The 12141-nt window shown below is 38.7% G+C and overlaps 1 protein-coding gene across 1 annotated transcript in view; it reads left to right on the top strand.

Moving 5' to 3' along the window:
• The window catches only part of HTR2C (5-hydroxytryptamine receptor 2C), a 279985-nt gene extending 271496 nt beyond the window's left edge, over nucleotides 1-8489 (top strand). The window contains exon 6 of the mRNA XM_074391744.1: nucleotides 5024-8489. Within this exon, the coding sequence (XP_074247845.1) occupies nucleotides 5024-5850 (827 nt within the window). The 3' untranslated portion in view covers nucleotides 5851-8489. The remainder of the gene's footprint in view (nucleotides 1-5023) is intronic.
• The last annotated feature ends 3652 nt before the right edge of the window (nucleotides 8490-12141 follow it).

Here is a 12141-nt window from a genome sequence, read left to right as displayed (position 1 = left end):
AATGTGTGACACATAAGAATCCCTCAGTAAAAGGTAGTTATTATTATTGGAATTATTGTTAGTGACACATGATATTTTCAATGGTAGTTCATGTCTACTTTTCCTTTTTGGCCAAATCAGGAATTTCAAAAATATTGAATATTGTCTCATGATATTTGCTAAATTTACTTACTTTTTCTGAAGTTAACTTCATCAAATACCATTTGTCTTTCAGAATTTTTACGATAATGAATGAGATGATGAATTTAAAGTGCTTTGTTGTCAGTATTGCTGTTGTTTATATTTACCACACATGATAATATTGCATGAATTACCATTGGTTGAAATAAAAATGCTAAGAAAGACTTTGCACATTTGCTGAACTTAACTCTCTAGCGCCTAAATAACTTAATCCATTAACATAGAACAGCAGTTCTCAAGCTCTTTGGTGTCAGGACCTCTTTATACTCTTCAAAATAAATGAAAACTCCAAAAGAGTTTTTGCTTATGTGGCTTAAATCTATTGTATTAGAAATTACAACAGAGAAATGTTTAAAATACTTAGGAATAATTTTATTTTCAGTAATAATAATAAACCCATCTAATGTTAACATAAAAACATTTTCAAAAATGAACTATAATTTCCAAAACAAATCAGGGAGAAAACAGGCATTATTTTACAGTTTTGAAAGTATCTTTTATTTATTTGTTTGTTTATTTATTTATTTTAGATGGAGTTTTACTCTGTCCTGGCTGGAGTGCAGTTGCAGGATCTTGGCTCACTGCAATCTCTGCCTCTTGAGTTCAAGCAATTCTCCTGACTCAGCCTCCCAAGTAGCTGGGATTACAGGCATGTGCCATCACACCTGGCTAATTTGTAATTTTAATAGCGGTGGTTTCACCATGTTGGCCGGGCTGGTCTTGAACTACTGACTTCAGATGGTCCGCCTGCCTTGGCCTCCCAAAGTCCTGGGATTACAGGCGTGAGCCACTGCACCCATCTCAGTTTTGAACATCTCTTTCAATATCTTGTTTGACAGAAAGAAAGCTAGGTTCTTATATATGTATCCACATTCAACTGGTTGTGATACGTTGTTTTGGTTGAAATTTATGAAGAAAACGTCGTTTTAAAGAAAAACAGGAAAGGAAAACCTAGCAATCTTTCTAAGAGCCTCAAAGCCCCCTAGGGTCCTTGAACCACACTTTGAGAACTGCTGACACTTACTTTTTACTTTTTTTAAGTATTGAATAAGACAATGTGTGCAACATATATGGTTATTAATGCTGCTTTTGTTGTTGCTTTTTATAATTTCTTCATATGTTCGAAATAACTTGAATTTCTTGTTTTGTTGATTGCATTCATGGTTTCTAAAAACAAACGAGAACTAATGACAGTGCAGATTTGATAAAGTGGCTAAACTACTTTGTCAAATAATACCTGTCTTATGAAGTTTTGAACCAAACTGAGACAATACATTCTGCATCTGTAACGTCAGTAATATGCATGACTCAGTGCCTGGCACATAGAATACACTCAATAAATGGCAGCAATTAGGATCACCCTTTCCTCAATGCACAGAAAATCGTACAAATAGATGCCAGGGATAAAATTGTACTCTTCTACCCAATAACAGCTTCAGCTCATGTACAGTGACTTTGCTACCCTCTCTTACTGTTCTTTGACAAGGTCTACTTTAGGCTCAAGTCCTTTAGACAAGTGAATAAATCATTTAACAGAAGTAAGCTAACATTACTCCAGAGTTGGTCTTTGAGTGATGCAAACTTCCACAAATCTTATGGCCTGTGTGTGAGGCCTTCCCCAGAAACGTCCAAGTGTGTCTAGAAATACTTAGAATATATTCAGTATTTCCTGTGGGAAATTGGAGGTACATCTGCCTAAGTCATGATGCTTCCAGAGTGAAAGCAAATTCCCCAGATCGAGTCTCTAGCCCCAGGCTCTAGTATCCAAGGTACTGGGTGGTTAGCAAGGAAGGATTGAAGAGGGAAACGCCACTCCTGCATCCTTTACTGCTTTTGCTCTAATGAACTTGGAAAGGTATAATGGAGCTTCCTACCAACGCTTTGTAAGAAAGCGGCCTTCTTCCCTACAGTTATATCAAAGTGGTGGTTGAATGTTCCTACTTAGGGATCCAAATTTTTTTTTTCTCTGAAAGGAACCACTTCCAAGGTTAGCCGTAACCAATCAGTTTTGGAGGCTTTTTAAATCTGAGGTTTAACGGTGATGTTACTCTGTCTCTGAAAGGACCTCTATATCTTCTTTCCTCTTTTTCATATTTAAAAAAATTACTGGTCGGGTGCAGTGGCTCTCACCTGTAATCCCAGCACTTTGGGAGGCCGAGGTAGTCAGATCAAGAGGTCAAGAGATCAAGACCATCCTGGCCAAGATGGTGAAACCGTCTCTACTAAAAATACAAAAATTAGCTGGCATGGTTACACACACCTGTGGTGCCAGCTACTTGGAAGGCTGAGGCAGAAGAAACGCTTGAACCCAGGAGGCGGAGGTTGCAGTGAGCCGAGATTGTGCCACTGCACTCAAGCCTGGTGACAGAGCAAGACTCCGTCTCAAAAAAAAAAAAATTATTCAAATTTCTGTTTAATAGTTGACTTTCAAAGATTACAAAAGTAGATTTATAAAATAAAGCCCGTGAACGCGTCATCCAGCTCCAAGATTTATCAGCTTGTGGATTGTCTTGTTTCATCCATACTTTCATCCATTTCTCCCTCCAGTATTATTTTAAAATAACTCAAAACATCATAATACTTCATCCGTAAGTGTTTTAGTATGTATATCTAAAAACAAAAGAGCTATCTTTTTGCATAAGCACAATATCAACACCTCACCTAAAAATTAATGAGCAGTAATTGTTTAATATCATCCAAAGGCCAGTCATTGTTCAGATTTCTAATTGTGCCATGAAAATTTTTAACTTGATTTGTTTGCATCAAGATCCCAAAAAGAGCCACATATTATAATTACTTGATAGGTCTTTTAAGCATCTCTTAATGTGTAAGTTCTCTCTCTAATATTTTCTCTTGTAAATTTTTTTAAAGCAACTCTTCCCTCTTTTAAAAATCTTATATTAACCTACTGCAGAGTAACCTACCACTAAAATATGTCATTAAGGTTAAGCCAATACTGATGTCTTTATGGCATGCTTGACCTATGCTGCTTCTACAGATTACCTTATATTTATGACTTTTCGAGTAATGATTCTAACAACACAGTCTGGCAGCTTTCTTAACTGCTTTTTTTTTAACTCTTAAGAAATATATTCTGTGTGGTTTTGCTATACTCTATATTCCCAAACTCCCGTTGAAATTTCCCCAGGCATTCCATCACACTTAGTGAAAAATCACTTTCTCTTTTCTCTTCTAATAATTGCCACTCCACCCCATCCATGGTGCAAAGGTCTCTTCATAAGGATCTGGCCATGCCCTACTTGAGGAGACTTACTGCTTGCAGTGCCTCCTAGTTTTCAGTCTTTCCTACTTTCCTGAATGGAGTGCCTAGGTTCAGAGCTATAGATAGGCATGGACTAATAGCCAAGGAAATCTTCCCATTTCTATTGCTCTTTCCTTACCCTGTCACTTGGCTTCTTACTCTAGGAAAAGGCCAGTCGTTTTAGAAATTCCATGTCTGAGGAAGATGACTTAAAGATCAGTTTCAAAACGCTCTCTTCCTTCTATCTTCCCAGAGATTAAACATGAGTCAACATCTTCAGCAAGCTCTAGCAAAGAAACATTGACCCCTTTGTCCCCTCTTGATCATCCACTCAGACACTCTATACCTGACTAGGGATATTAAAGCAACTTGAAAGGGCTTTCTGTTTGAGGTTTGTCACAGTTGCCCGTGTGTTCCCTAAAGTCAGCAAGGATCTTGGAGAATGCACTTCTATCGCCCCTCACAGTTTGTGATGTAGACACCTACCAGCCCAGGATTCCTAATAACCACTGATGGACTCCCACAAGTACCGTCTGAACTTCCTAGGCTTCGACTTCCTGTGGACACAACAGAGGATAACAATCTCTATCTCTATTTATTATCTATTATCTCTATGCATTGGTGTAGGACCCCTTCAAGACCTATCATAGTTATTTCTGAAAGCTTCCAGATTTCTTACTTATGCTCAGGCACAAGATCACCTTCTGCTCCTGCCTCCTCATTGATACTTTCTGCCTGTGGGTCTATTTATTGAAGGATATGCTTCCCTAGAGTACTACCTCCCAGTATTCTTAAAAACAGAAATGTTCAAAATTCCACACAGAAACTGGAGGACCGCATCTCTCGCAACTCTACATTTTACCCTCTCTTGACTTTGAAACATTGCTTATGCCCAGAGACTCAAAACAAAACAAGCATACAAACAGAAACCCTTGCTAAAACGAGAATCATTTCAGTCTCTGCTTATTGGCTGTTTCTGCATAGTGATCAGACTCAGCCCAGTCAACATTAAAATTTTTCATTTTAACATTCAAGAGTCCTTGAGACAAGTAAAAAAATCATAATTGGCTATTATTACTATTAAAGGTGGTATATGTCTCATTTTTGTTGAATTTGGAAGATGCTATGCTAAAGAATGATTGACTTTATTAATGTCACCAAGTACAGATGTGAATTTATTCATTGATTCAACAAATAATTATTGAGTGTCTTCTATAAGCCAGGACGATTCTTAGAACTAGAAATCCAACAAAACTTACACAATCCGCTCTTTGACACAACCGTGTCTCTAATATAGTTAAGCTCAGTGATGGTAATTCCATGCCTTCTACAGTATTTGGGAAGAAGCCATTCCTAACATGAAAAATGCCATCAGTTTCTGATGCCATACTGCTACTGTTTCATGTGACTATCCATTATGCCATGAATGGCTTTCAACAAATATCAGGTCTGAATTTCCTCCCATAAAATGCCTATTGATGTATGCCATTGAATAAATCTCTTCAGTCCTTCAATATGCTATAACAACGCCCTTATTTTTTCTTCAATATGCTGTAACAACCTTCTTTTTTCTTCCTTTAGGTGTATCAGTTCCTATCCCTGTGATTGGACTGAGGGACGAAGAAAAGGTGTTCGTGAACAACACAACGTGCGTGCTCAACGACCCAAATTTCGTTCTTATTGGGTCCTTCGTAGCATTCTTCATACCACTGACCATTATGGTGATTACGTATTGCCTGACGATCTACGTTCTTCGCAGACAAGCTTTGATGTTACTGCACGGCCACACCGAGGAACCACCTGGACTAAGTCTGGATTTCCTGAAGTGCTGCAAGAGGAATACGGCTGAGGAAGAGAACTCTGCAAACCCTAACCAAGACCAGAATGCACGCCGAAGAAAGAAGAAGGAGAGACGTCCTAGGGGCACCATGCAGGCTATCAACAATGAAAGAAAAGCTTCGAAAGTCCTTGGGATTGTTTTCTTTGTGTTTCTGATCATGTGGTGCCCATTTTTCCTTACCAACATTCTGTCGGTTCTTTGTGAGAAGTCCTGTAACCAAAAGCTCATGGAAAAGCTTCTGAATGTGTTTGTTTGGATTGGTTATGTTTGTTCAGGAATCAATCCTCTGGTGTATACTCTCTTCAACAAAGTTTACCGAAGGGCATTCTCCAACTATTTGCGCTGCAATTATAAGATAGAGAAAAAGCCTCCTGTCAGGCAGATTCCAAGAGTTGCCGCCACTGCTTTGTCTGGGAGGGAGCTTAATGTTAACATTTATCGGCATACCAATGAACCGGTAGTCAAGAAAACCAATGACAATGAGCCCGGTATAGAGATGCAAGTTGAGAATTTAGAGCTACCAGTAAATCCCTCCAGTGTGGTTAGCGAAAGGATTAGCAGTGTGTGAGAAAGAACAGCACAGTCTTTTCCTACAGTACAAGCTACACACGTAGGAAAATTTTCTTCTTTAATTTTCCTGTTGGTCATAACTAATGTAAATATTGCCGTCTGAAAAAAAAAAGTGTTTTTACATATAGCTTTGCAAGCTTGTACTTTACAATCATGCCTACATTACTGAGATTTAGGGTTCTATATTTACTGTTTATAATAGATGGAGACTAACTTATTTTGATTGTTTGATGAATGAAATGTTTACTTTTGCCCTCCCTCCCTTCTTTCCTTCTTTCCTTTCTTCCTTCCTTTCTCTCTTTCTTTTGTGTATATGGCAATGTTCATGTTCATCTCAGGTGGCATTTGCAGGAGACCAGAATGAGGCACATGCAGTGGTTTTATTTCAACCACACCTAAATTAACAAATTAAATGGAAATTTGTTCCAGGTTAACAGTAAATATACACTTTAAATTCCTGCTCTGCTCATCTACACACATAAACACAGTAAGATAGGTTCTGCTTTCTGATACATCTGTCAGTGAGTCAAAGGCAGAACTTCGTCTTGTTGTTCATATAGGGGCAAAATTGGACATTGTCAGAATATTGTGTTGGTATTTACTGCAATGTCTGTCCCCAAACATAGTGGTATTTTAACATAGCAGCTGGTTAACCAGGACTACAGAAGTGGAAGGATGATGAAACACAATAAACCAAATAGCTTTTCACTTCTTAAAGACAATGTTCAAATTCTGATTATTACAACAAGCAAACTGAAATTAGTGTTTTCATTCTGGTCCTTAATAAATTCCTAACTACATGATTAAACTGGGAAGTGAGATCCCAGAGTTATTTCCCAATACAGATTCAACATCAATTGGGTTTTGATCTCAGCATGCTGGAAATTCGTGTGCTTCACACAAAGTAAAATTAGTATTTTGAGCCTTATTAAAATATTTTCTTAATTATGGTACCTCTATCTATAGGACCCAATTTAGCAGTCCATTTTTTAGTAAGACTTGTATTGGAAGTATAGATGGTAGAAACTTTGGAAGTTTTACTTGATTAAGGACTACAGAACTGGGCCCTTAGAATGTGAAAAAAAGTAATTAAAAAGACGCTTTTACCAAACTCTGAGGATAACAGAAATACAGAGTTTCCATTTGGATTTTAAACAAAATTTATCTCATTTTCAGATCCTTCCAAACTCTCTAGTGCAGGAAAAGGCTGCAGCTAATTTGTGAAAGTGGCAAGCTCTTCATTGCACTGCAATTATGTACCAAAAGTTTAAATCTTTGTTAAAATATAGTGTTGTGTTACAATAAGTGTTGGCCATCGTTTCATTCGTGGGCCTGCTGCTCTCTAAGAATTCAGTATCATTTTAATAGTTTATAAACTGTGGAAGGTTTTCAAGCATTGCTAAAGTCAAACCATTCAGTCTATGCTGTGTGCAGAGTATACAAGTGTTTCTAGTGCCAGTATTTCCATGTGTGTCCATTTCACACAACTGTGGATAAATTTTCAAAGAATTCATGATGCTAGTTCTTACGCTTGACAGTTACACACCTGAGAGTGTGCCTCTCAGTATCTTAAAATTGGTGAATGAAAAATCTGAATTTCTAAAACCCTTTGTCTGTGTTCTCAACACACAGCACAGATAAATCTGATAGTCTGCCACAGGAGCAGTGGGAGAGCTGCTGTATTTGAGGAAACTTATACAGCCTCTATTTGATTTGCAACACTGCCAAACATCAGTCAATTGCTTGAGCATGCCCAAATATAACATGAAAGTCAAGTCTACCTGCCTTGCCTGTTAGGTCTGTTGAAGTGCATGTTAAAATAATTACATGAAACAGAATGAGATGATTTAATTCTTACCAAAATGAAAATGTCTGAAGAAACACAGCATGCATTTAGCATGAGTTCTGCACATAGAGATGGTGCCCTGCATGTATGCCATGTATGTTGCATGAATCCATCGATTTGTATTAAGGTAGGGCAGAATAGCTGATAAAAGAAGAACTGAAGAAAAGCCTTCAGCAATCGTTAAAAAGACCATGCATTCAGATCTGAAGTAGTATGAGTGTTAGAAAAAATTGGAAACATCTGATTTCTGAACTAGCAGGGCAAGCTCACAGCACATGTTTTACAAAGAAATAAAATATAAACCACAGATTTCCGAAAGTACTAGCAATAAGTTGAATGATAAAAGCTTATAGCACATTTGTTAATGATTCTTATGTCATCAAGTAGTAGTACTTAATAGTACCCAACATGGTAATTATCCTCAAATTGTGTACTATTCGTAAGTTCTGTGCAGTTTGGTATGAAGCAAATATACTTATTTGGATATTAATCTTATCCTTCAATGTTAAATCTACAAACTTTTATAAATGTTTTAAAGAAGTCCATGTGATAAATATAAAGGTGATGAATTTACCATCAAACAAATCATTTTGATGTATTATTATATATGTATATCTGTGTAAGACACGTGCAACAGACTGCCTTATATTATTTTCTGTAATTCTTCTCGTTTGTCAAATGGTACTTTTTGTGAGTGGTTGCAAAGTGTTGTCTTATTCCCGATTCCTGTATGTCATTCATTCCAGGTTTTGTGAGACTTCCTATTAATTTATTAAATTTATTAAATGTTGGCTAATCTGTCACGTGTCTTCTTTTCCCCCTGAGTCTTTTGAGGGAAAAATATCCACTTGACTTCATTTTCTTTCTTTCTTTCTTCTTTCTTTTTTTTTTTTTTTTTTTTTTTTTTGTAGAAAGTGATTTATTTAAAGAGAGAGAGAAACAGGAGAAGGAGAGAGAAAGAAACATCTAACTCTCACACTGAGTGAGAAAATCCAGAAAGATGGAATCCAGGAGAGGAAAGCAGCTTCCACACTGAGTGGAAGGGAAGGGAGAGGGATTGAGTTTAGGAAGAGAAGACAGGCTTCCACGAGAGAGTGTGGAAGTGGACTCCAGAGGGGAAATCCAGGAGAGAGAAAAAGAAAAACAGCTTCCACAAAGGGAGTGTTCGTGGAAGGGGACCCAAATATGGAGTCCCTTCACTTCATTTTCAAAGAAAATGAAACTGAATCCTGTAAAATAAGTTGACAAAAACAAGGGCAACCATGAAAGATCACTTTTTTCTATAATAAAGCATGTACTCAAAGACTACAACATCAGAGGAAGAGGTGTAGATGATAAAAACAATATCAACAACAGCATCACCAATTCCTCATGAGCAGAATAACCACCCTCCCAAATTGTCCTGCTTTCCTTACTTAAGCAGAGACCGGGATTGTTCACATGCTTTCCTTGCTATAGGTGTCAGTACTGCCTTATTCCCACTAGACTCTAAGATCCTCAAGGACAGAAAGGACTGTTTATCCTGTAGATGGTTTTGTCTCCAACATTTAGCAGTCTCTCTACATTCAACAGGTATGCATTGAGTATTAATATTTGCAAGTACCAGGCTAGGTGGCTCATGCCTGTAATCTCAGCACTTTAGGAGACTGAAGTGGGAGGATCATTTGAGTTCAGGAGTTTTAGGCCAGCCTGGGCAACAAAGCAAGACTTCATCTCTACTAAAAATAAAAAAATAATTAGCCAGGCACTATGGTGCATGCCTGTAGTCCCAGCCACTTGGGAGGCTGAGGCAAGAAGATTGCTTGAGCCCAGGAGATTGATGCTACAGTGAGTCATGATCATGCCACTGCACTGCAGCCTGGGAGACAGAGCAAGAAAGAAAAACTGAAAGAAAAAGAAAGAAAGAAAGAGAAAGAAAGAAAGAAAAGAAAGAAAGAAAGAAAGAAAGAAAGAAAGAAAGAAAGAAAGAAAGAAAGAAAGAAAGAAAGAGAAAGAGAGGGGGGAGGGAGGAAGGAAGAAAGGAAGGAAGGAAAGAAGGAAAGAAAGAAAAGAGAAGAAAAGAAAAAAAAAATTGCAGGAATTGTGTTATCTGTTCCAGTTGCTAAACTAGATCTTATACCAGCTCTTTGGTCATGAAGTGTGGCATGATCACCTTAATTTACCTCTTATCTCTACTGGCTTTGGATACCTCCAAAAACATCACAGACAGGATACTAAAGCAACTCTCTTCCTCCATATCTGGAACCAGGGATGACAGAATACGTTGACCTTTTCTTTCAACATATATGCTTTCCTGGTGCTGGGTGAGCCTAGGCAATACTGGCATGACATAATTTCCCTATGAAAAAAAAAACAGTAATAACTCATTCCTCTGCAACTCTGAATAGGTCAGTTCCTATGAGTGGGTCAAGAGATAAAGGTTGAAATGCCACTTGAAACAATAGGCTTACTGCTGCTCATGGCCAGAGTATCCTATTCTGCTAAAGCTAGGGGCTACTCTAGCCCAACTCTGAGGCAATGGAGAGAGGCTGAAATTTCTTAATGGGCCAGTCTTGGACTTACTACTACCAGTGGAAGGGAAGAGGGCAGGAGATCACTGAAGCGCCTCAGTCTGTAGCACAGAAGGTCTTCAAGGTCTGAGGAGACAAAGGAGAATGCTTCTTGCCATCAAGTGGCAATAGGTTTCTTCTATCCATGTAGTTTCCAAGTTCCCATTTGGGCCAAAGCAATTTTCAAGGTTGAGGCCAATTTTTCCTTGTGTATTCTCCCCTAGACATATGTAAACCCATCTGTCACCTGAAGCAGTGGTCCCAACTTTTTGGCATTAGGGACCAGTTTCTTGGAGGACAATTTTTCCATAGATGGTGGGCTGAGAGTGGGAAATGGTTTTGGGATAAAACTGTTCCACCTCAGGTCGTCAGACATGAGTGAGATTCTAATAAGGAATGTGCAACCTAGATCCCACACGTGTCATTCACAATAGAGTTTGCACTGCTATGAGAATCTAATGCTGCTGATCTGTAGTTGCTCAGACAGTAATGCTCACTGGCCCACCACTCACCTCCTATGGTGCAGCCCAGTTCCTAACTGGCCACAGTCAAGTACCAATCCTCAGCCAGGGGTTTGGGGACCCCTGACCTAGAGGGCTAATTATATTAGAAAGAGATATTTTTGTAGATCAACAGGAATAGGTGGCATCATAGTGGTTCTCAAATATTATGTGACCTATAGCACTCTCAAAACATAAATAGTTCTAAAACATAGGTTGGGTCCCCTGGGGTATAAATTCTCAGATGAAGACAAGCATGCAGGGTGTTTATTGGGAAGAGATCTTGACATCTGCATGCATGGGAGAAGGAAAGAAAGTAAGATTGGGAAGAGGTAGAAGTTGGGCTGTGATAGAGTTACAATAAGGACTTATTTCCCTTTTAACTTTAGAGGAGAAAACTTTATAGGACTCTACCCCGTTTTCTTTGAAACTTAAATTGAATCTTGCGAAAGAAGTTCTCAGAGACAAACACACCAGAAAGTACCACTCTTTCTGACTAATTATGCAAAGATTACAGTTGCCAGAGGCAAGACAATTAAGAGGAATGAACACTAAAAAAACGATATCATACTTAGCAGAGCCCCATGGGGAGCTTTGAATCTAGGATAGCCTTCAGAATTATTGCAAGTTGAGGTGAGAGGGTGTATTAGCCCATTCTCATATTGCTATAAAGAAATATCCAAGGCCAGGTGCAGTGGCTCACACCTGTAATCCCAGCACTTTGAGAGGCCAAGGCAGGCAGATAACAAGGCCAGAAGATCAAGATCTTCCTGGCCAACATGGTGAAACCCCGTCGCTACTGAAATACAAAAATTAGTTGGGCATGGTGACATGTGCCTGTAGCCCCAGCTACTCAGGAGGCTGAGGCAGGGGAATCGCTTGAACCCAGGAGGTGGAGGTTTCAGTGAGCCAAGATCGCACCACTGCACTCTAGCCTGGAGACAGAGCAAGACTCCTATTCAAAAAGAAAAAGAAAAGAAAAGAAAAGAAAAGAAAAGAAAAGAAAAGAAAAGAAAAGAAAAGAAAAGAAATACCATGACTGGGTACTCTATAAAGAAAAGATGTCTAATTGCCCACAGTTCCACATGGCTGAGAAGGCCTCAGGAAACTTACAATCCTGACAGAAGACACCTCTTCACAGGGCAGCAGAAAGGAGAATGAGAGCAGCAGGAGCTACTGAACACTTACAAAGCCATCAGATCTCATGAGAACTCACTCACTATCATGAGAACAGCATGCAGAAAACTGCCCCCATGATCCAATTACCTCCACCTGGTTTCTCCCTTGACACGTGGGAATTATGGGGATTATGAAAATTACAATTCAAGATGAGGTTTTGAGTGGGGACACATGCAAACCATATCAGAGGGCTAGGTCTCTGCACCTCCACCACC

This window comes from Saimiri boliviensis, chromosome X, assembly GCF_048565385.1.
Source record: "Saimiri boliviensis isolate mSaiBol1 chromosome X, mSaiBol1.pri, whole genome shotgun sequence".
NCBI lineage: Eukaryota > Metazoa > Chordata > Mammalia > Primates > Cebidae > Saimiri > Saimiri boliviensis.
This window is presented reverse-complemented; position numbering and strand designations above follow the sequence as displayed.